The sequence below is a fragment of the Zalophus californianus genome, chromosome 13 (genome assembly GCF_009762305.2).
Source record: "Zalophus californianus isolate mZalCal1 chromosome 13, mZalCal1.pri.v2, whole genome shotgun sequence".
NCBI lineage: Eukaryota > Metazoa > Chordata > Mammalia > Carnivora > Otariidae > Zalophus > Zalophus californianus.
In genome coordinates this window covers 35,942,671-35,963,439 of record NC_045607.1, presented here as the reverse complement: position 1 = coordinate 35,963,439, position 20,769 = coordinate 35,942,671, and the positions used below count along the sequence as shown (strand labels likewise).

The following is a 20,769-nucleotide window of genomic DNA, read 5'->3' as shown; positions in this document are numbered from 1 at the left end:
GGTCATGAATGGCTCATTGTTGGATCTGGGACATGAATACCTAAGGATTCATTTTATTATCTTCTTTACTTTTCTGTAGATTTAAATTTTTCCAGAAAACGAAAGAGAAATTCTCCATGTCTTGGGTCATGTATTGTATGGTTCTCATTTGATTTATCATTTCTCTGCAGACCAGTTTTCTCTTTCTTGCAAGGCACATGGCCAATTAGTCCTGCATTTATGTGGTCTCTCAGCTCAAGAGCCCTATGCCAACTAACAAGGGTCTCTATATCCACATTCATATTCCTTGGAGAGAAAATATAATTAGCTCTGTTTTGGTCAATAGTCCAATCATCTGTGCCCAGGGGAAGGGGCACTACTGTCCTCTTATCAGGTACTAAGGAGGAAACAGCTTGCCTCTGGCAGAACTTTCTAGTTAGTTTTCTACAGGGTCCAGATATGCCAAGGTTAGAGTCCCCTTGGGGTCATTAAGCAGGACATGTTGTGACCTAATCCCCCAGGTGAATTGCCTTTACCGTCTACCTATCCCAGGGTGTCATACAGATCCCATTATTTTCTTTGTGGTTCATGGCAAAAAATGGGAATGGAAAACACTGAACTAAGGCGGTGGTAGGCAGATTTCAGAGACGTTAACTACAGTATAAAACAAACTTCAAGATAAGTTGATAAATAGAGGACCTGGCACCTAACCCAGGTCTGGTTTCAAAGCTTCTGATGCTAACACAACTATTGTACATGATTTTTGTGAGGATTGCCAGTGTCCACGGATTCTGAAAAGAGAATATATGCATTATATGAGCAATGGAGCTTGCATGATGTCACAGTTTGAGTTTGCCAGGAAGCAGACTCTGGTATGGAGATTGCAGGGCATAATATTTATTAGGGAGTGCTCTTGGGATCAACACTGGTGGGAGGGAGGATGAGAAAGCAGGATTGGGCAGAGGGAGGAGTTGCCCCGTGATGTAGTCTCAACAAAGGCCGCAGTCAACCCCATGGGGAGCTCTAGCAGTAGGATCACCCTTCAGAAGTATCCTGTGTAGGGGCAAGATGTTCATATCTCTTCATCAGTGAATCACTGGATATGGGCTGCCCTAAGGAAGGGGGCATGATCTTGGGGGAGTCAGCTCTCTTCAGCTAAGGGCACTCTTTAGCTGATTCCTGAAGGAGAGTGACATCTGAAGGCTTTCTGAGGGTGGCACTTTCATCAGCTGAAGGAGTCCTGTAGAGAGTCCAGTAGAAAGATCTGGGTGGAAACTAGTTATGGTTCTCTGAGTCAAAACTAGTAAAATGAAGTTCGTTGAAAAGGAATTTTGCTCTGCAAGTATGTTTCATTTCTAAGTCAATTCTTGACTTACAAAGGATGGAATTGATCCCGAATTGATGTCATCCTCCCTGTAGTGAGCTAAGAAGGACATAGATGGGCTCTGTGCTCAACAGGGAAAGGCAAATTCACACCAGAGTGGGACAGATAATACTGGGTTTGAAATGGTGAGAAAGGACTAGCCAGAGAGACTGTTTAAGGGCCCACACAGGTATGGACCAGCAACCACGCTTCTGCCCAGTATGGACAGGAGAGTGCTGTAGGGCTGAAGGGGGTGGCTGGCCACATCTCAGATAGGACAAGCCCAGGACACCCAAGCAAGGCAAGCAGGGAGCATTTGTTTTCATCAGGAAATTTTGATTCTCAGGAAAAAAATAGGCATCCAGATACCTCAAGGAAAAAGAGACATTCAGAGTTCACTCCCTCACAGAATCTTTGTCCCTTTTTGTGTCTCTAGTGACTGAGATCCTCACACATTACACCTCTGGACCCCTTCTCAGGTGCTTGGTGAACTGGTTCTGCCTTTCAGTTTTATCATTCCACTTCTCCTCAGTCAGCCACCTTGCCGCATCTTCTGCTGGTCCCGTGGTGCTCCTGCTCTACTCTCCCCCATAGGTCCATCCTCTAACTCTCCAGACTATCGGGCCAGACTGTGTACTTAAATATGTAAGACTTACCGAGGGCAGGAAAATGAAGCTTAAAACCAGATACCAGCTATGAGTGCTCCTGGGCTAAGATCTTCCACATGCGTTTGTAGGATCCGGCTTACTTGCCCTCAAAGGAAATACTCTACATGATTCCAAGTCCTCGGAGTCTCAGGGGAAGGAAAGAGCCAACTTAATTCTCATCTCCTGTCTCAGCCCTGCTGCTAAGAAAAACAACATTGAAAGATGTGCCATTTCATCTCCAATGCAGACAATTTTTTGTACTGTTTTGTCATGAAGTTTTGCCCCACACTGTCTTCCATGCCTTCTTTGCACAGAAGGATCTTAGATCTTTATGTAACTCAAAAGAACACTAAGCTGTTTTTCCCAAAACAATGAAGCGACTGCTTACAAGGGTGAATTCAGATGTGCCCAGAAGGGAACCAGAAAATCACTACTTGTTTTTTTTACCAGCACCCATTCCATCCCCTCAAGTCTCACCCCATCAGGTTTTAGATTTCATCATTTTTAGAACTTGGGTCCAGTAATAGCTAAAGTTCTCCATTAGGTATGTAATTCTATTTTCTGGTAATCACTCTTCACATATCTCTTCTTTGGGGACACATTCTTCTGAGATTCCTGGGTGCGAGAGCCAAGAGCACAGAACTATAGGGACATTTGTCCTCCAGAGATCACTGGGTAAAGCATTTCTGACTCACCAGGGTCTTCACAGCAGCCTTCACATCCTTGTTCCTGAGGCTGTAGATGATGGGGTTGAGCATGGGGGTCACCACCCCATAGAAGAGGGAGGTGAGCTTGTCTGAAACATCCTGTTTGTCTGCCCCCAGGGGGTCCTTGGATTTGGGCTTCCCATACATGAAGAGGATGGTCCCATAGAAGACGACCACCACCACAAGGTGGGCAGAGCAGGTGGAGAAAGCCTTTTTCCTCCCCTCAGCAGAGGGGATCCTCAGGATGGTGGCAAGGATGAAGATGTAGGAGACAAAGATGAACAGAACTGGGACCCCCAGAAAAATCACATTTGTCACTCCCATACTGATCACATTGATGGAGATGTCAGCACAGGCCAACTTCAGGACAGCCAGGATCTCACAGGTGAAGTGGTTAATGATGTTGTTCCCACAGAAGGGAAGCCTCATTGCAAGGGATGTTTGAACCATGGAAGCAGCACTTCCAGCTGCCCAGGAGCTGACAGCCATGAGCACGTAGGCAGCCTTGCTCATGACCACAGGATACCTAAGGGGGTTACAGATGGCCACATAGCGATCAAATGCCATCATGCCCAGAAGCACACACTCTGTGGCTCCCATGGCAAAGGAGAGAAACATCTGCACGGCACAGGCAGAGAAGGAGATGGTTTTCCTGGGGGTCAGGAAGCTGTCGAGAATGAGGGGGACTGAGGAGGTTGTGTAGCAGATGTCCAGGAAGGAGAGGTTCCCCAGGAAGTAGTACATGGGCGTGTGCAGACGGGAGACAGACACAGTCACCAGGATGAGGAGCCCATTGCCCAGCAGGATCACTATATACATCAGGAGGATGAGCACAAAGAACGTTTTCTCTAGCTTTGGGTGGGCTGAGAGGCCCAGGAGAATGAACTCTGTCACAGAGATGGTCTGGTTGGCACTTTCCATGGTATGTCTCCTCTTTCAACAGAGGAAAACACTCAGAGATCCAAACTCAATATTCTTTGCCTTGCTTAGGTCCAGGGCATCTGGTCTGGAGTTCCAACTAGGCTGAGTGGTTAGAAAATAGTCTTGAAAGCCCACAGTCTCTATTTCTTCCAAGAAAAAGAAGCAATAAAATCAGAAATTACTTTGGGCCATAGGACATCAAATTCACAATATGTAAAATGGTGATTCTGATTAAATTTAATGCATTTGATCAGAGAGAAGACATATAACACATTCTTTTTCTTTTTTCTTTTTTTAGATTTTTATTTATTTATTTGACAGAGAGAAACACAGCGAGAGAGGGAACACAAGCAAGGGGAGTGGGAGAGGGGTAGGCGGGCTTCCCGCAGAGCGGGGAGCCCGATGTGGGGCTTGATCCCAGGACCCTGGGATCATGACCTGAGCTGAAGGCAGACACTTGATCACTGAGCCACCCGGGCGCCCCATAACACATTCATTTTTATGGTTCTATGTCCATATGGCATTTCATCTCATTCAACTTCAATCAGGAAAGTGACTTTAAGTCTGCTTCATGTTCTCCAACTTTGTGCCAGTTACTAGTGAAATGATTAGTTGTGACCACATACTTTCTTTCTTCTCTCTAGATCATTTTCACAGAAAACATACTCCTGTTGTTCCCAGGATTTCCTTTCTCATAGGCCCCACCTGCTCCAGGGCTTTCCATCCATCTGTATTTCCATCCATCCACCCACCCACCCATCCATCCACCCACCCATCCATCCATCCGTTAATGTCTGAACATCCTTCCACTAAAATATTTGTTGATCAACTAGTATGTGGGTATGACAGTTCTTATGAGAAGCAGGGGTGCCCCATAGTCCAGACTTAAGTATGCTTACAACTTAGCAGGAAAGGGAAGCAGAAGGATTCTGGAGAGGCTAGAGTATCTGAAAGGGTATCTAGGGTATTGGTGGGAATAGAGTTATGGAAGGCTCCTTTAGTGATACAGAATCCAGCTGGGTTTTCAAGGACAAAAAGAGACTGGACATGCAGAGATGGAAAGGGAAGTTGTGTGTGTTTGGTTGGGGGGTGGTCTCCAAAATAACTTCATGCTCTGGAAATGCTGGTGTGTCCCAGATAGTATTAATCTGATATTCCATGAAGATAGAGGACTGGATCTAAAAATGCATAGTGGATCACCGCTTCTGGAAGTCTAGTTCTCTCAGATAACTAAAGCAGTCCTTTTTTTCTTATTCTACTGGGTCACCCTTCCTCTGGATGAGCATCCTTATAGGAATCACTGGAATGAGTAGTCTTTGAGCCTTTTGACTCAGCTCCTAGATATGTCACCCAGACTAATATTCTGTCACCGATTATGGTCCCCAAGTAATCTAGTCCAATCCTCTCTCCCACTCTAGATCATTTTCTGCACTGCACTGATGCATGGCTTTCAGTTTCGTTTGACATATTTTCATAACGAAGAGCATGACGAAGAGCTCACTATATTCCCCCACAGCATACTGCATTATTTGCAGGCTCTAGAGTATTAGAAAATGTTTCTTCATATTGAATCAAGCAGGAAACTTCCTAAGAGTTCCCTATTCATATGATGGTAGTCAGCTTCCTTCTGGAACTGCAGTGAATCTGTGGAAAGTCATCGGGTCTGTAAAGCAGTGATTTGGACTGTATTCTTCTTAACCTTCTAATCTGCTATGTAGGCTTCAGTACTTCCTTTCCTCTCTTACATCCTCAGTTTACCCTATTCTGTATTGGGATTATAAGAGATCAAGGATGTTCAAACTATTTAGGAAAGAGAATTATTATTTTTTTAGGAAGGAGAAATTCTGTTTTCTTAAATTTAGAACCCTCAAATATAAAGCAGAGCTGCTCTTGTTGAAGTGGGGAAGGAGGGCTGGGAAAGTCTGAGCTACTCAGCCAGTGAGGCTCCTTCAAGGCATTGCAAGCAATTTAAATGGTGCCCTCTGGAGCCTAACTCTGGAACAACTCCAGCCTTTCCATGGCTATTATGTGAATGATGCTCCCTGGAGTTATACAAGAAGGGGCTCTGAAACCATGGGCCCATCTCATTTCTGAGGGTACCTCTAAAGTTAGATGAGTCCATTAAATGAGACTGAAAAGTTTCATAGGTTTCTTGCCATCTAGGTTTTTCTAATCCAGGAAGAAGGGGTTTGTGTTGCCCTCGGTCTTTGTGAGACCACTGAAATTGCTTCATCTCTTCCTTTTTCAAGCCCCAACCCCTTTGAAAAATCAAGTCAAAGGCTGGAAATGTTACTGTGCTAACAAAAGGTTGAGGATTACTCTGATAAGAACTCTCACTTACCTTTATTAGGAACCTACTGAGAAAGGTTCCCTACAGTTTGGGAATAGTGCATGGGCCAAAAATAGCAACACTAGTTTGAAAGGCCCAGGCTGAGATGTCCACCTCTGATTTGAAGAGGGGTGAGAACAAGTTCTTCCCATCTGTCTTGATTGTGTATTGTGGGCAAAATCTCCAAAGGAACAACCAGTACATGCAGAAGGCAATTTGAAATCAGTGTAGTAATTGGGACTGTTGTGTTCCCTGAAGTGATTAAAAGTTTGGAAATGGAATCATACAAAGTAAGAAAACTTTTTATACTTCTGGGACAATGTCCCCAGGATCTAATCATGCTGAAAACACTCTAAGAAGACTTCTTTTTCTCTTTCCTTCATTCCTGCTAGAACTTTCCACTCTTAGGCCACTGAAGGACATCAAGGGAAACATCTCCATGTCCTGCTTAAATTTCTACAAACTTCAAATTGCTTAAAATTCTTGAAAAGAGCAGCCAGAGAGATATGAATTATTTACAAACATTCTGTGTTCATGGCATTATGGGACCAGCAGCTGTGGGCACAGTGCTTCTAAGCCAATGCTCAAGGCATGACTATGGACACTTGGAGGGACCTTCCACCTAGAACCCTGAGGAGACTTCAAGGAGCAGGAGATTTCTGGCCAGGACTTGAACAATGGGGGAGAAGTTACACACGAAGAGATAGGAAAGAGGTGGGGGAAAGGGAAAACTGTCTTCGAGACAGAGCTTGGCAGGTCTTGGGCTTGAGTATTTCTTCCATAGCCTCAACAAGTCATTTGTTTGAAAAGCATTGTGGAACAGGAGGTATAGAACAAAGTCCAGGGGAGATATTCTACGCTGGTGGAATCTGGAATATGGTTGCAGTCTCTAGGATTCCCCTTGCTGATTCTTGCCTACTGTTACTTATGACCTTGTGTAATTCCCTTGCCTTTAGTGGCTTGCTTCTGACCAAAAGGCTACACTGCCTTTCTGGGTTTGATGACGCAAACTGTCATATTGGAGAGGCCTGTGTGGCAAGGAACTGAGGGAAGTCTCTGACCAACAGAGAACTAAGGTCCTCAGACCAACTACCAAATCAACTACCCTCAAGTTACATGGCCAACAACTGTGTAAATGAACTTGGAAATAAAGCTCGTCTCTCATCCCCAGTGAAACCTCCAGAAGAGATCCCAGCCCTAGTCAACATCTTGATTGCAGTCTTGTGAAAGACCCTGAAGCAGAAGACCCTGCTAATCTGTGCTCAGATTTTTGACCTACGGAAACTACGAAACAATACTCATATGCTCTTCTAAGCTACTATGTTTTGAAGTAATTTGTTTTGCAACAATAAATAACTGATTCATAGAGTATGGTTATGAGCTGTGAGGAAGAAGCTAGGAAAAGAAAGAGGTGACATGTTTGGGAAAAAGTTGTTGAGTGAATGGGACCCTTCTACTTTCCCAAAAGTCTGTCTCACTGCCAGAGGACGTTGGTGATCAGAAGGATTGTCCTCATTCTAGACCACAGCCTGCTTATCTCCCTGCAGCTCTACCTGGGTCCTTGCTTAGCTCTTGGGTGACACACAGGACATGGTTGCTTCCTCTTGTGAATCAGCCTTTAAAAAACAAGACAATAAGTCATTGTAGACATGCTCAGTTACACTGAAGATGTGAGCCTGAACTAAGCACAACATTCCTTCCACAATAATTTCACAAGTAACTAACAGTAACTAAACAGTAACTCAATAAATATATAATGAAATCCTGACTAAGACCCATCCTGGGAAACCAGCCCCTAGCATCAGACCACATGGCAGAAGTAATCTTGGGCCTTCGAATGACCGGCCTTTGAGAGGGACTTTTCACTATGATTTAGAGCAAAGAAATGGTAACAAATACATATACAAGCTCCCAACAGAATACACCTTCCTCTTGTGTTGAGTCTACTAGGAAGTCCATTAGACAAATTTGTGCCTTGCCCATAGCAGTCATTATAGCAAGTCCATACATTTAGGCAGACTGATAGAAAGTTGTTTGCTTTTTTTTTTTTTTTGATAAAATTTACTTACAGTGAAATGTATACACCTTAAGCGGATTCATCCAGTGAGTTTTGACAGATGTGCACACCCATGCAACCCAAATCCGGTCAAGTTAGAGAATATTTCCAACACTGCAGTGAGCTTCTTATGCCCTTTCCTAGTCGGTCTCCCATACTACCCTGCCCAGAGCAATCTCCATTGTTCTGATATTTTTCACCTTTTTAGAAACATCATATTAATAGAAACATGCAGTAAGTATTCTTTTGTCTAAGTCTTTATTCAGAATGATGTTTTTGAGATTCATCCATGTTGTTAAATGATTTAGCGGTTTGTCCTTTTTTATAACTAATATTCCATTATAGGACCATCCCAGTTTGTTTATCCATTCTCCTTGTTGATGAACATCTGGGCTGTTTCCAGGTTGGGCTGTTATACATAAAGTCATTATTAACATTCTCATATAATGGGGTGCCCTGGGTGACTCAGTCATTTAAGCATCTAACTCTTGATCTCAGCTCAGATCTTGATCTCAGGGTTGTAAGTTTGAGCCCCACACTGGGCTCCACACTGGGAGTGGAGCCGCTTAAAAAAACAAACAAAAAAACCTTCTCATACGAGTCTTTTTTTTTAAATTTAAATTCAAGTGAGTTAACGCATAGTGTAGTATTGGTTTCAGGAGTAGAATTTAGAGATTCATCACTTATGTATAATACTCAGTGTTCATCCCAACAAGTGCCCTCTTTATTTTATTATTTTTTTATTATATTCAGTTAGCCAACATATAGTACATCATTAGTTTTTGATATAGTGTTCAGTGATTCATTAGGTGCACATAACACCCAGTGCTCATCACAACACATGCCCTCCTTAATACCCATCACCCGGCTCCCCCGACCCCCCACCCCCCCTCCCTTCTGTAACCCTCAGTTTGTTTCCTGGAGTCCAGAGTCTCTCATGGTTTGTCTCTCTCTCTGATTTCTTCCCATTCAGTTTTCCCTTCCTTCCCCTATGGTCCTCCACGCTATCTCTTATGTTCCACATATAAGTGAAACCATATGATAATTGTCTTTCTCTGCTTGACTTATTTCACTTAGCATAATCCCCTCCAGTTCCATCCATGTCGATGCAAATGGTAGGTGTTCATCCTTTCTGATGGCTGAGTAATATTCCATTGTATATATGGACCACATCTTCTTTATCCATTCATCTATTGAAGGACATCAAGGCTCTTTCCACAGTGTGGCTATTGTGGACACTGCTGCTATGAAAATTGGGGTGCATGTACCCCTTCCTTTCACTACCTCTGTATCTTTGGGATAAATACCTAGTAGTGCAATTGCTGGGTCATTGGGTAGCTCTATGTTTAACATATTAACGAACCTCCATACTATTTTCCAGAGTGACAAGTGCCCTCTTTAATACCCATCACCCATTTAGCCCATCCCCCCACCCACCTCCAGCAACCCTCAATTTGTTCTCTTAACTGTAGAGTCTCTTATGGTTTACCTCTCTCTCTGTTTTTATCTTATTTTATTTTTCCTTCCCTTCCCCTAAGTTCATCTGTTTTGTTTCTTAAATTCCACTTATGAATGAAATCATATATTTGTCTTTCTCTGACTATTTCACTTAGCATAATGCACTCTAGTTCCATCCATGTTGTTGCAAATGGCAAGATTTCATTCTTTTTGATGGCTGAGTAATATTCCATTATTTATAATTATATATTATCCATTATATATATACATTATATCCATACATATATACATATATTTCCATTATATATCCATTTTATATATTTATTTATTTACATATTTTATACACACACACACACACACACACACACACACCACATCTTCTTTATCAATTCATCAGTTGATGGACATTTGGGCCCTTTCCATAGTTTGGCTGTTGTTGATAGTGCTACTATAAACATTGGGGGGCATGTGCCCCTTTAAATCAGCACTTTTGTATCCTTTTATACAAGTCTTTTTGTAGACATGTATTTCAACTTCTTTTAGCTAAATACCTGAGAATGTGATTGCTGGGTCATAACATAGGTATACACATAGTTTTATAAGAAACAGACAGATCCTTTGCCAAAGCACACCATTTTACATTCCTGTCAATAATGCACAAGAGTTCTCATTGGGGGCACCTGGGTGGCTCAGTCGTTAAGTGTCTGCCTTTGGCTCAGGTCATGATCCCAGGGTCCTGGGATCAAGCCCCGCGTCGGGCTCTCTGCTCCACGGGAAGCCTGCTTCTCCCTCTCCCACTCCCCCTGCTTGTGTTCCTTCTCTCGCTATGCCTCTCTCTGTCAAATAAAATAAATAAATAATCTTAGAAAAAAAAACAGTTCTCATTGCATCACATTCTTGTCAGTGGTATTTAGCCTACCTGATAGATGTGTAGTGGTCTCATTATGTTTTTTATTTGAATTTTCCTGATAACTAATGATATCAAGTACTTCTTCATGTGCCCATTGGTCATTCATAAATCTTTGTCAATTATCTGTTCAAGTATTTTGTCCATTAATTTTTTCCATTTTTTTATTAGTTTCAGAGGTAGAATTTAGTGATTCATCAGTTGCATATAATACCCAGTGCTCATTACATCAAGTGCCCTCCGTAATGCCCTTCACCCAATTATCACTTCCCCTCACCCACGTCCCCTCCAGCAACCCTCAGTTTGTTTCCTAGAATTCAGCATCTCTTATGGTTTGCCTCCCTCTCAATTTTCATCTTATTTTCTTTTTCCTTCCCTTCCCCTATGTTCATCTATTTTGTTTCTTAAATTTCACATATGAGTGAAATCATATGGTATTTTTCTTTCTCTGACTGATTTATTTCACTTAGCATAATACCCCCTAGTCCTATCCACATCATTGCAAATGGCTAGACTTCATTCTTTTTGATAGCTGAGTAATATTCCGTTATATATATATATACCACATCTTCCATTCATCTGTTGATGGACATCTGGGCTCTTCCCATATTTTGGCTATTGTGGACATTGCTGCTGTAAACACTAGGGTGCATGTGCCCCTTTGAATCACTATGTTTGTATCCTTTGGATAAATTCCTAGTAGTGCAATTACTGGGTCATAGGGTAGTTCTATTCTTAACTTTTCGAGGAAGCTCCATACTGTTTTCCACAGTGGCTATGCCAGCTTGCATTCCCACCAACAATGTAAGAGTGTTCCCCTTTCTCTGCATCCTTGCCAGCATCTGTTGTTTCCTGAGTTGTTAATTTTAGCCATTCTGACTGGTGTGAGGTGGTATCTCATTGTGGTTTTGATCTGTATTTCCCTGATGCTGAGTGAGGTTGAGCAGTTTTTCATGTGTCTGTTGGCCATTTGTATGTCTTGTTTGAAGAAATGTCTGTTTATGTCATCATCTCATTTCTTGACTGGATTTTTTGTTTTTTGGGTCTTGAGTTTGATAAATTCTTTATAGATTTCGGATACTATCCCTTTATCTGATAAGACATTTGCAAATACCTTCTCCCATTCCTAGGTTGCCTTTTAGTTTTGTTGACTGTTTCCTTTGCTGTGCAAAAGCTTTTTAATTTGACGAAGTCCCAATAGTTCATTTTTGCTTTTGTTTCCCTTGCCTTTGGAGATGTCTCTAGCAAGAAGTTGCTGCAGCCGAGGTCAAAGAGGTTGCTGCCTGTGTTCTCCTCTAGGATTTTGATGGATTCTTGTCTCACAGTTAGGTCTCTCATCCATTTTGAGTTTATTTTTGTTGCCCAGGCTGATAGTCTCTGTATTTTAATTAGCATGTTTAATCTATTTCTATTTAATGTAATCATTGATTAGTTAGGTTTAGATTTACTATTTTCTTATTGTTTTCCATTTATCTCATCTATTTTTTTTGTTCCTCTGTTCTTCCTTTCCTGCACTCTCTTGGTTTAATTGAATAGTTCTTAGAACTAATTCCATTTTAATTTATCTATTGGCTTTTTGCCTGTATCTCTTTGCCTTATTTTTCTAGTGATTGCTCTAGAGATTACTATATACATCTGAATCTTTTAGCTGTCTCAAAATTATTACTCAAACAAGAATATATAAATCAGGAAAACAATTTAATAAATCAATCTCAGTGACAGACTACTTCTGCCAGAATATTCTAGGTACTTGCTGTTCAAAGTGTAGTCTAAGACCAGTAGTGACATCACTTGAGATCGTGTTAGAACTGCAGAATCTCTAGTCCCACTCCAGATTTACTGAACTATAATCTGCATTTTGACAAAATCCCCACATGACTCATACGCACATTAAAGTTTAGGAAGCACTGTCCTCAGTAATTAACTGACATCCTGTAGTAATACAGTGCAAATATTAGACATATGAGGATCCCTATTTGATGATGTCCATCACTTCTTGTAATCCACCATACCATGATCGTCTTCAGTCAACTTGCATAGTTTTGTTTGCTCCTATTGTGAGTACTATCCCCAACTGGCCACAACCACACAACCAATCTTCTGTTGTACTATCAGTTGCTTGGCTTTCTGCATTATTCTTAAACCTGATGCTTCCCTAGACCCTCTAAATGGAAAATATACAATGCTTTTGCTCCATGCAATGCCACATTTATTTTATTTTATTTTTCTGTGAAATTTTGTCTTTTATCTCCACAGCTGTGTTGTGCTTACAATGGAATAACTTCTGGACTGAAATGATAGCTCTCTTGAAAGCAGGACAACCTGATTCTGAATCTCTGAAATATGACCCTACTGTTGGATAGATAGTAGTGATAGGTTGAGTTTCCCAAGTAATAGACTCTGAGGAATTCAACATATGAATTTTAGCGGGGCACAGACATTTAGTACATAGCAGCCCTCATTGTGTAAAAGCAGCCCTATCTCCTCCTGATGACTAGGATCAGTTATACATAATTAGGATAGTAACTCCTTCCTTTGCCTCCTGGTCTCTTGGCATAAGAAGTTCAACATGTCTGAGGCATAGCCACAGCTTTAAGTTTAGTAGATATAACAAAATAGAAAGTCCTTACAGAAATAAGTCCTTACATTTATGGTCAATTGCCTCTCAACAAAGGTGCCAAGGCAATCCAATGGCGGGGGTGGGTGGGGAGATAGTCTTTTCAGCAAATTGTCTGAAACAATTGAATATTCATATGTAAAAAATAAATAAGACACTTATTTCACACCATACAAAAAGTTAAATCTAAATGGATCACAGACCTAAATGTAAAACTTAAAACTATACAACTTCTAGAAGAAAACATGAGTGAAAATCTTTGTGACCTTGGGTTAAGTAAAGATTTCTTAAATAAGACATGAAAATTTATTTTTAAAAATTGATTTTTGTACTACAAAATTAAAAACTTTTGTTTTTTAAATGACACCATAAAAATGAAAAGACAAAAAAGATTGAAAATATTTGCAAATTATATATATGATAAAGGACTTATGTCCAGGTTACATAAAAAACTCATACATATGACTAGAGGTGCCTGGGTGGCTCAGCTGGTTAAATGCCCAATCCTGATTTCAGCTCAGGTCATGATCTCAGGGTCCTGGGATTGAGCCCCGTGTCAGGCTCCATGCTAAGTGGGGAGTCTGCTTGAGGATTCTCTCTCTCCCTCTCCCTCTCCCCCTCCCCCCACCCATGCTCTCTCTCTTTCCCAAACAAATCTTTAAAAAAAATAAAACTCCTACATATGACTCAATAATAAAAAGACAAACAGCACAGTTTAAAATATCTTCACCAAAAAGGTGTGAATGACTAATAAGCACACGAAAAGATGCTCAGCATTAGCAGCCATCAGGGAAATGCAAATTAAAACTACACTGAGATACTACTACGCATCCACTACAAGAGCTACATTGAAGAGACTTTTAACACCAAGTGTTGGTAAGGATGTAGAGAAACTGGAGATGTCATACAGTGTTTGTGGAAATTTAAAATGATACAGCCACTTTGGAAAATAGTTTAGCAGTTTCTTAGAGTTAAACACATTTATACCATATGACCCACGATTCCAAACAAAGTTGTGTTACTTGAATGTTCACAGTAGCATTGTTCAAGATAGCCTAAAACTGGAAAAATCCAAACGTCCATCAATGAATAGATAAACATGATGTGGTAGATCCATATACTTGTTTGTAACAAAAAGGAGAGTACTGAGGCATCTTATAACTGGATGAGTCTCAAAAACATGCTAAATGAAAGATGCCAGACACAAAAGTCTACATATTGTATGGTTCCACTTATCTAAATTTCTAGAGAAGGCAAATCTTTCTAGAAATGGGTTGATTAGTCGGTACCTGGGGCTGGAGTTGGGGATTGACTGCAGATGGGCATGAGGGAACTTTGTGAAATGATATAAATGTTCTAAAATTGGTTTGTAGTGATAATTGCACAACTGTATAGATTTATCAGAAAAATCATTGAACTGTACCTTACAATAAGTGAATGTTATGGATATAAATTATAGCTCTATTAAGTGCTACAAATGTTTAATGAGGCTCTTTCTGTGTCCCCTGGCGGAAGCAACCCTCCTTTAGGAACTAGGATCCATAGACCAGTAAAGCCTAGAGTTACAGTGACTGAAAGCACAAATTCTCCCAGTAGGTAACTGGAGGTGATGGAACCAGGGCTATTCTTGCTACCATCCTTGATTCCTGGACCATGTATTTTGCCTGTTAGGAACACAGTACCATAAAACAGTCACTGATTTAGGGTTCATACTGCGTTCTGGAGGGTGGTCCCCCATTCTTGAAGGGCATTTTCTTTAAGCTGGTGCCTTAGCTGTGCTTTCAAAAGGCCATGACGTCACTCTCTTGGGCTAGCTACTTCTGGATGGTGCAGTATATGGAAGGATCAGTGGATCCCATAATCATGATCTCACAGCTATATGAACTTTGCTAAGTGAGTCTTGGCCCAAAGAGATATTATGCAAGATCCCTAGTCATTAAATCAAATCCTCTGAGTTTTCAGATGGTGAAAACCCCACTCTCTACCAGAGAATGGAACCATAGATCCAAGGAAATTCACAGGTGGGCGTCACCTGAAATTTAGTACTCCCACTTCATTGTGTGGAAGAATATACTGGAAATTCTTCAAGAGCAGAGAATACACTCTTGGTCTCTCAGCTCTATGTGGGAGGGCAGGGATTTGAACCCAGACCATGTTCCAAATTTACAGGTGATAGGATCCATAGAGGGAAAAGCCACTGTAGCAGAAAGGGAGTAATTGATTACAAGAAGCATTAGCATTACATATTGAGCTAACAGCAGTTGTTTTAAAACTGAGTTCTGTAAGATTTCTGCTATGCATTATAGCCTGGCACTCTTTTTGCACAAGGCACACTATAGAGAATATCTACTTTATACAAGTTGGTAATTATATTTGATATAACTTTTGTTCTCTCCTTCAAAGAAAGTAACTTAATCTAGATTCATGAAAAATAGAATCTAATATAAAGATAGAGGAGTGTCTTTTAGAAGCAAAAGTGCAGGAATATGGGCCAGGCCTAGGGAAAATTGGAAACCAAGAACTGGGGACATGTGAGGATACCCTCATCATCTTTGCTCTTTGGCTGTTTTTTCTTTTCTCTTTGCAGACTTGGTTTCTCTTTACCGCTCCAGTACACATGGGCAAACGCAATTACCCCAAAACTCCCAAGTTTGTCTGTTATTGATCCAGGGACTCACTCCCTGGCTATTAACAACAATCCCCAAAACCTTGCAGAAAGAATCTGATTGGTTTAGGCAGGGTCAGTGTCACACAGCACAGACGTGAGTACCTTACCTATGTGGTTAAGGAAGAGGGGTGACTGGGAAAAATGCCCAAAGAAACGTGATTGTTGGCTCATAAACTAGAAAGCCAAACAAAAATGTGCTATGATAATAAATTAGAATTGATTCGGTTAAGTGTGGAATTGAATTCTGTCTTCAAATGTCATAAGGCTTCCACAGAGGAGTTATTTAATATAGTTCAATAATAATAATAATAATAATGTTCACTTATCAATTTGGAAGATATTCTTTGCTAGCCATTGTGCATTTTATGTGTGTGTGTGTGTGTGTGTGTGTATGCTTTATTTTAATTTAATCCTCACAACAACTCCATGGGGTTGGCTTAATTATCTCCATTTTGCAAATTAGAAAACTCAGAGTCTACAAGATTAAGCAGCTTTTTTATTTTTAATGTACCTGAACTTACACAGGCAGAGGCACCTCCACATCAGTCAGGCTCCAAAGTCCATGCTCTTAACCACAAGGGTATTTGCAAGTAGATTTTTAGCAATTGGTGCCAGTGTCAAGTCCAAATCCTGAAGAGAGAGAGGAAAATGAGTTTGACCATTAGGGTCTGGCTGGTTGCAAACATGAATTCCAGCGAATAGATGTGCTTTATGTACAGTAAAAGAAGATGGAGTTTCCCAAAATTGTTTCTAGGATATTAAGCAGGAAATAATTAAACAGGAAACACTTTGGGCCTTGCAGAGTGAAATGTCTTGGTGTTGGTGATTTTCCCAAATGGTAGGTTGCTTTTCAGTTTGGACACCAATTAAGAAGTGACTCTTCCTCACTGCCACCCTCCCTTTCTATTGCACAGTAGAGCAGAAAACAACATAATGGCACATACAAACTGCAGCTGGTCTGTACATGAACAAGGAAAGTATGTTTTTCTTTCAAAGTTTTAATTTTTACTTATTTTTTCATAATAAAAATAAAATTTAATAGTCACTTATCCTCGTTTCTAGGTGATTTAGCACAACCCCCTTTTCATTAGAAAGACTTGATGTTCCATTGTCAGTCATTCAGGAAAGCCCCATACTGATGTGCATTGTTTGGGCACTTTTGTGATGAAACTGCTGTGTAGGACCATTGAACAAGTCTATGCTTATGAAGTAGCCATTTCCTAGGGGATCTGTGTGCACAGAACCACAAGATAGGCTGCTTCCTCCTACTCTCACTGGGCAAAGTATTTCTGACTCACCAGGGTCTTCACAGCAGTCTTCACAGCCTTGTTCCTGAGGCTGTAGATGATGGGGTTGAGCATGGGGGTCAGCACTCCGTAGAAGAGGGAGGTGAGCTTGTCTGAAACGTCCTGCTTGTCTGCCGCCAGGGGGTCCTTAGATTTGGGCTTCCCATACATGACAAGAATAGTCCCGTAGAAGATGACCACTACAGTAAGGTGGGCAGAGCAGGTGGAGAAGGCCTTCTTCCTCCCCTCAGCTGAGGGGATCTTCAGGATGGCGGTGAGGATGAAGATGTAGGAGACAAAGATGGACAGAACTGGGGCCCCCAGGAAGATCACATTGGCCACCCCCATGCTGATCACATTGATGGAGATGTCAGCACAGGCCAACTTCAGGACAGCCAGGATCTCACAGGTGAAGTGGTTGATGACATTGTCCCCACAGAAGGGTAATTGTACTGCAAGAGAGATCTGCACCAGGGAGTTAACTCCACCAGCCGCCCAGGAGCTGACAGCCATGGGCACGCAGGCAGCCTTGCTCATGACCACAGGATATCTAAGGGGGTTACAGATGGCCACATAGCGATCAAATGCCATCATGCCCAGAAGCACACACTCTGTGGCTCCCATAGCAAAGGAGAGAAACATCTGCACGGCACAACCTGTGAAGGAGATGGTTTTCCTGGGAGTGAGGAAGCCATCCAGGACTAGAGGGACTGAGGAGGTTGTGTAGCAGATGTCCAGGAAGGAGAGGTTCCCCAGGAAGAAGTACATGGGCGTGTGCAGGCGGGAGTCAAGGAGGGTCACCAGGATGAGGAGCCCGTTGCCCAGCAGGATCACCAGGTACATCAGGAGGATGAGCACAAAGAACGTTTTCTCTAGTTTTGGATGGGCAGAGAGGCCAAGCAAAACAAATCCTGTCATGGCAGATTGGTTGGATGCTTCCATTTCAAACACTCTCCTTTATCCCTAAAAATACTGAAGGCAGAAATACATGTTGGTTTTTTGATGGCTTGCTTGAGTCAATACGTGGGGATCACAATATGATGTCCCTAAAATTGTAAATAAACTTAACCTGTGGGATTCAACTAAAAGACCAAGTTATCTAAAGTTAGCCTGTGTATCAGTCAAAAGCATGAAATGCAGAACCTGAAAATCTAAAGAAACTTTATAAAATAAAAGACATTTCTGTCTAGTCAATGATATTAATATACCTAAGGCAAAAATTTTATGTCTGCCTATGCTGTGTGTCTTCCGCATTTTACAGGGAAGCAGGGGCCTCTGAGTAACTCAGTCTCTGTCATATAACTGGGACCTCAGGCTAGCACAGCTCAGTGACACTGCCCATTGATGTCATGTGGCCCATTCCTATGGATCTAGTTCCTCCTTGCCCAGCAAGTTTCTATTATAATTGGACAGAGAGTCTTATAGGAAGAGAATGTACTGGTGTGAAAACATAAAGTTACTTATATCTTTAATAGTTTTATTTCTTATACAGTATCTGGTTTACACTTCAGTATTTTGTGAGTTTAGTGAGTGTAAATCAGTTTATCTGATCTTGGCTCTCTTCTCTGAAAAATCTGACCAAATTGAATTTCTGGAGCCTACCACATGGAGCTCCCACCAAAGTCTCCGGAAACCTGATCTGCAGCGCAGGCCTTATGTGTTGCATCCTGTAACCACAGCTGATCTGTCTGCACCTCTGCTTCTCTGGAACTCAGGCCCAAGGAATAAAATCATACCTGATGGTCAGGACCCATTCATAATTCACATCCTCGGGGTAGGTTGAGTGGGGCCTTGAGTCACATGCCATCCAGTGCCACTTAGATGCTTTGCAGACCTTGTCACATGTAAATCTACTCAGCTTTCCAGAACATCCAACGCCACACTGTAGATCATCACAATTTTACCGCCAACTATATTAGCGGTCATCAGGGCCCTGTAGCAGGAGGCCCAAAATAGCATGACTGACAGTTAAAAATACAGATTGCTGAGTCCTACATTTGTAGATGATCATAGAGATTAGTTTTTTGTTTGCTTGGTTGTTAAAGAAATGCTCCTCCTCATGTACTTCTGATCCACACCAGTCTTGGGAATCATTGACCTCTTAGTTTAAAGGTGGAGGAACTGAAGTCTGGAGAGAGGTTTGTGAATGGCATGTGGCCCCGAAGAAGGGGTACTTTTTTCTAATTGGTAATGATACAATGCTAAAAGACCTTCTCTAGAGATATGTGGAATTAAGGGATAGAAATCATTTTTAGAGAAAGGCTCCCTTAATACCAGGGAGTACAGAATTTGAGTCTTGGCTGAATCTTCAGATATTAAAGCAGTCCAGTCCCCTTCTCTAACCCACCTGTTACAGTGATCCTCTCTTCAGGAAGTGATTTCTCTGCCTCTGCTTCAACATTTGAACAACTTGAGGGCTCACAGCCTCCAATATTGTCAGGAAGCTGGGCTGTTGATATCTGCCCTTTTCCTAACTTCTCCCTTCCTCCGCTGGCCCTAAGGACTGTCTGGGCTCGTGCAAACAGACCTGCTCCCTGGCCACAGCTGTAGCCTTCAGAGCTTTGGAAATAGTTGTCTTGTCCCCCAGCCCAGTTCTGCCCCCACAGCCCGACCACCACCATGCACAACACTCTGCATCCCCCTCTCTCCTTCCCTCCCAACTGGTGAAGAGCTGGCCACAGACATCACCTGGCACTTACCCAGCATGGGGAGACATCTAGGCTGGGTCTGTGGCTCACAGGAAGGGAGGCCCCTGGAGTGGGGAGGCTGTGAGCAAGGAGAGCAAGTTGACAGGAGCAAGGAGAAATGACTGTCTCTGGTCTCACCTGCCCGTCTGGGTGCTACCAAGCCATAACCAAGCGGGCCCTACAGACCTTATCTCTCAGAGCTGCTCAAGCAACATATGAATACACCTTCTTAACATGGGCACATTGTTAACTATTGTCTGACTTCCTGGTGTCTCCAAATGACCCTGGGTATAGAGGGGTCCAAAATGCAGCCACAAGTCACAGCCCGTAGAAGCTACAGCTACTCACAGTGCCTTTGCCTCACCTTGGGGCTCAGTGAGACAAGGAGGCAAAAGCTGACTCTCAAGGCTGAGACTCAGCCAGGAGCCTCAGCCCAGAGGAGGCTGTACCCCCGGGTGGGCTGGCAAGCCATGCCTAGATACTGCGCCCAGCACCCTCTTCTCTCTGCTCCACACTTTCTCCAGAGGGCCCCTTAATTCCCCCCTCTCAGGAATTAAGGCTGGGTACTTTGGGGCCGGGCCTTATCCCAGAAGCAATTTAAAGTTTGGTGAGAGGCTCAGAATTTAAGACTTCACTCCCATAGACCCAATTAGACAATGTTGTGAAGTCTACCCAATGCCGCCCTCTCACTACAAGGAAATCTCAGCTTAGAACATCCTCTGGCCAGCTAATCAGAGTTCCCCTGGGTTTTGATCACAATAATGGGTCCAAGATGGCTCTGTCATTGCCCTCAGAGAACCTGGGAGGAAGAAGAGCTGGGCCTCAGTGATTCAAGTATTCCCAGGAACTTTGAGCCAGACAGATTCCCTGCCAGCCAGGCACCTCCTCCCCTCCACTCAGTGACCTGGCGTTCGTTCTCTCGCTCTCTGTCTCTCTCACCAACCTGCCCACCACTCTGAACAACTGCTATGAACATGTCATAGTTTGTGCCAAGTACCAAAGAGTAGAGTTGGGGGACATGATGTCCAGAAATGGGTCTTTGTCTTCAGAGAATGCCAGCACAGCAGAAATATCTAGAGAGCAGGCATCACTGAGAGGGCCACAAAGATGTCCAGGAGGCTGTGCACAGGAGGAATGTACAGAA

General features: G+C 42.4%; 2 protein-coding genes across 2 annotated transcripts; both read right to left on the bottom strand.

Moving 5' to 3' along the window:
• Window positions 1–2,657: 2,657 nt before the first annotated feature.
• On the bottom strand, window positions 2,658–3,617 carry LOC113934657 (olfactory receptor 13C7). The gene has a single exon (XM_027616078.1). The coding sequence runs from the start codon at window positions 3,615–3,617 to the stop codon at window positions 2,658–2,660; it is 960 nt and encodes a 319-aa protein (XP_027471879.1).
• Window positions 3,618–16,923: 13,306 nt separating this feature from the next.
• On the bottom strand, window positions 16,924–17,880 carry LOC113934662 (olfactory receptor 13C7-like). The gene has a single exon (XM_027616082.1). It carries the CDS (start codon window positions 17,878–17,880, stop codon window positions 16,924–16,926), a length of 957 nt encoding a protein of 318 aa, XP_027471883.1.
• Between the last annotated feature and the right edge of the window lie 2,889 nt (window positions 17,881–20,769).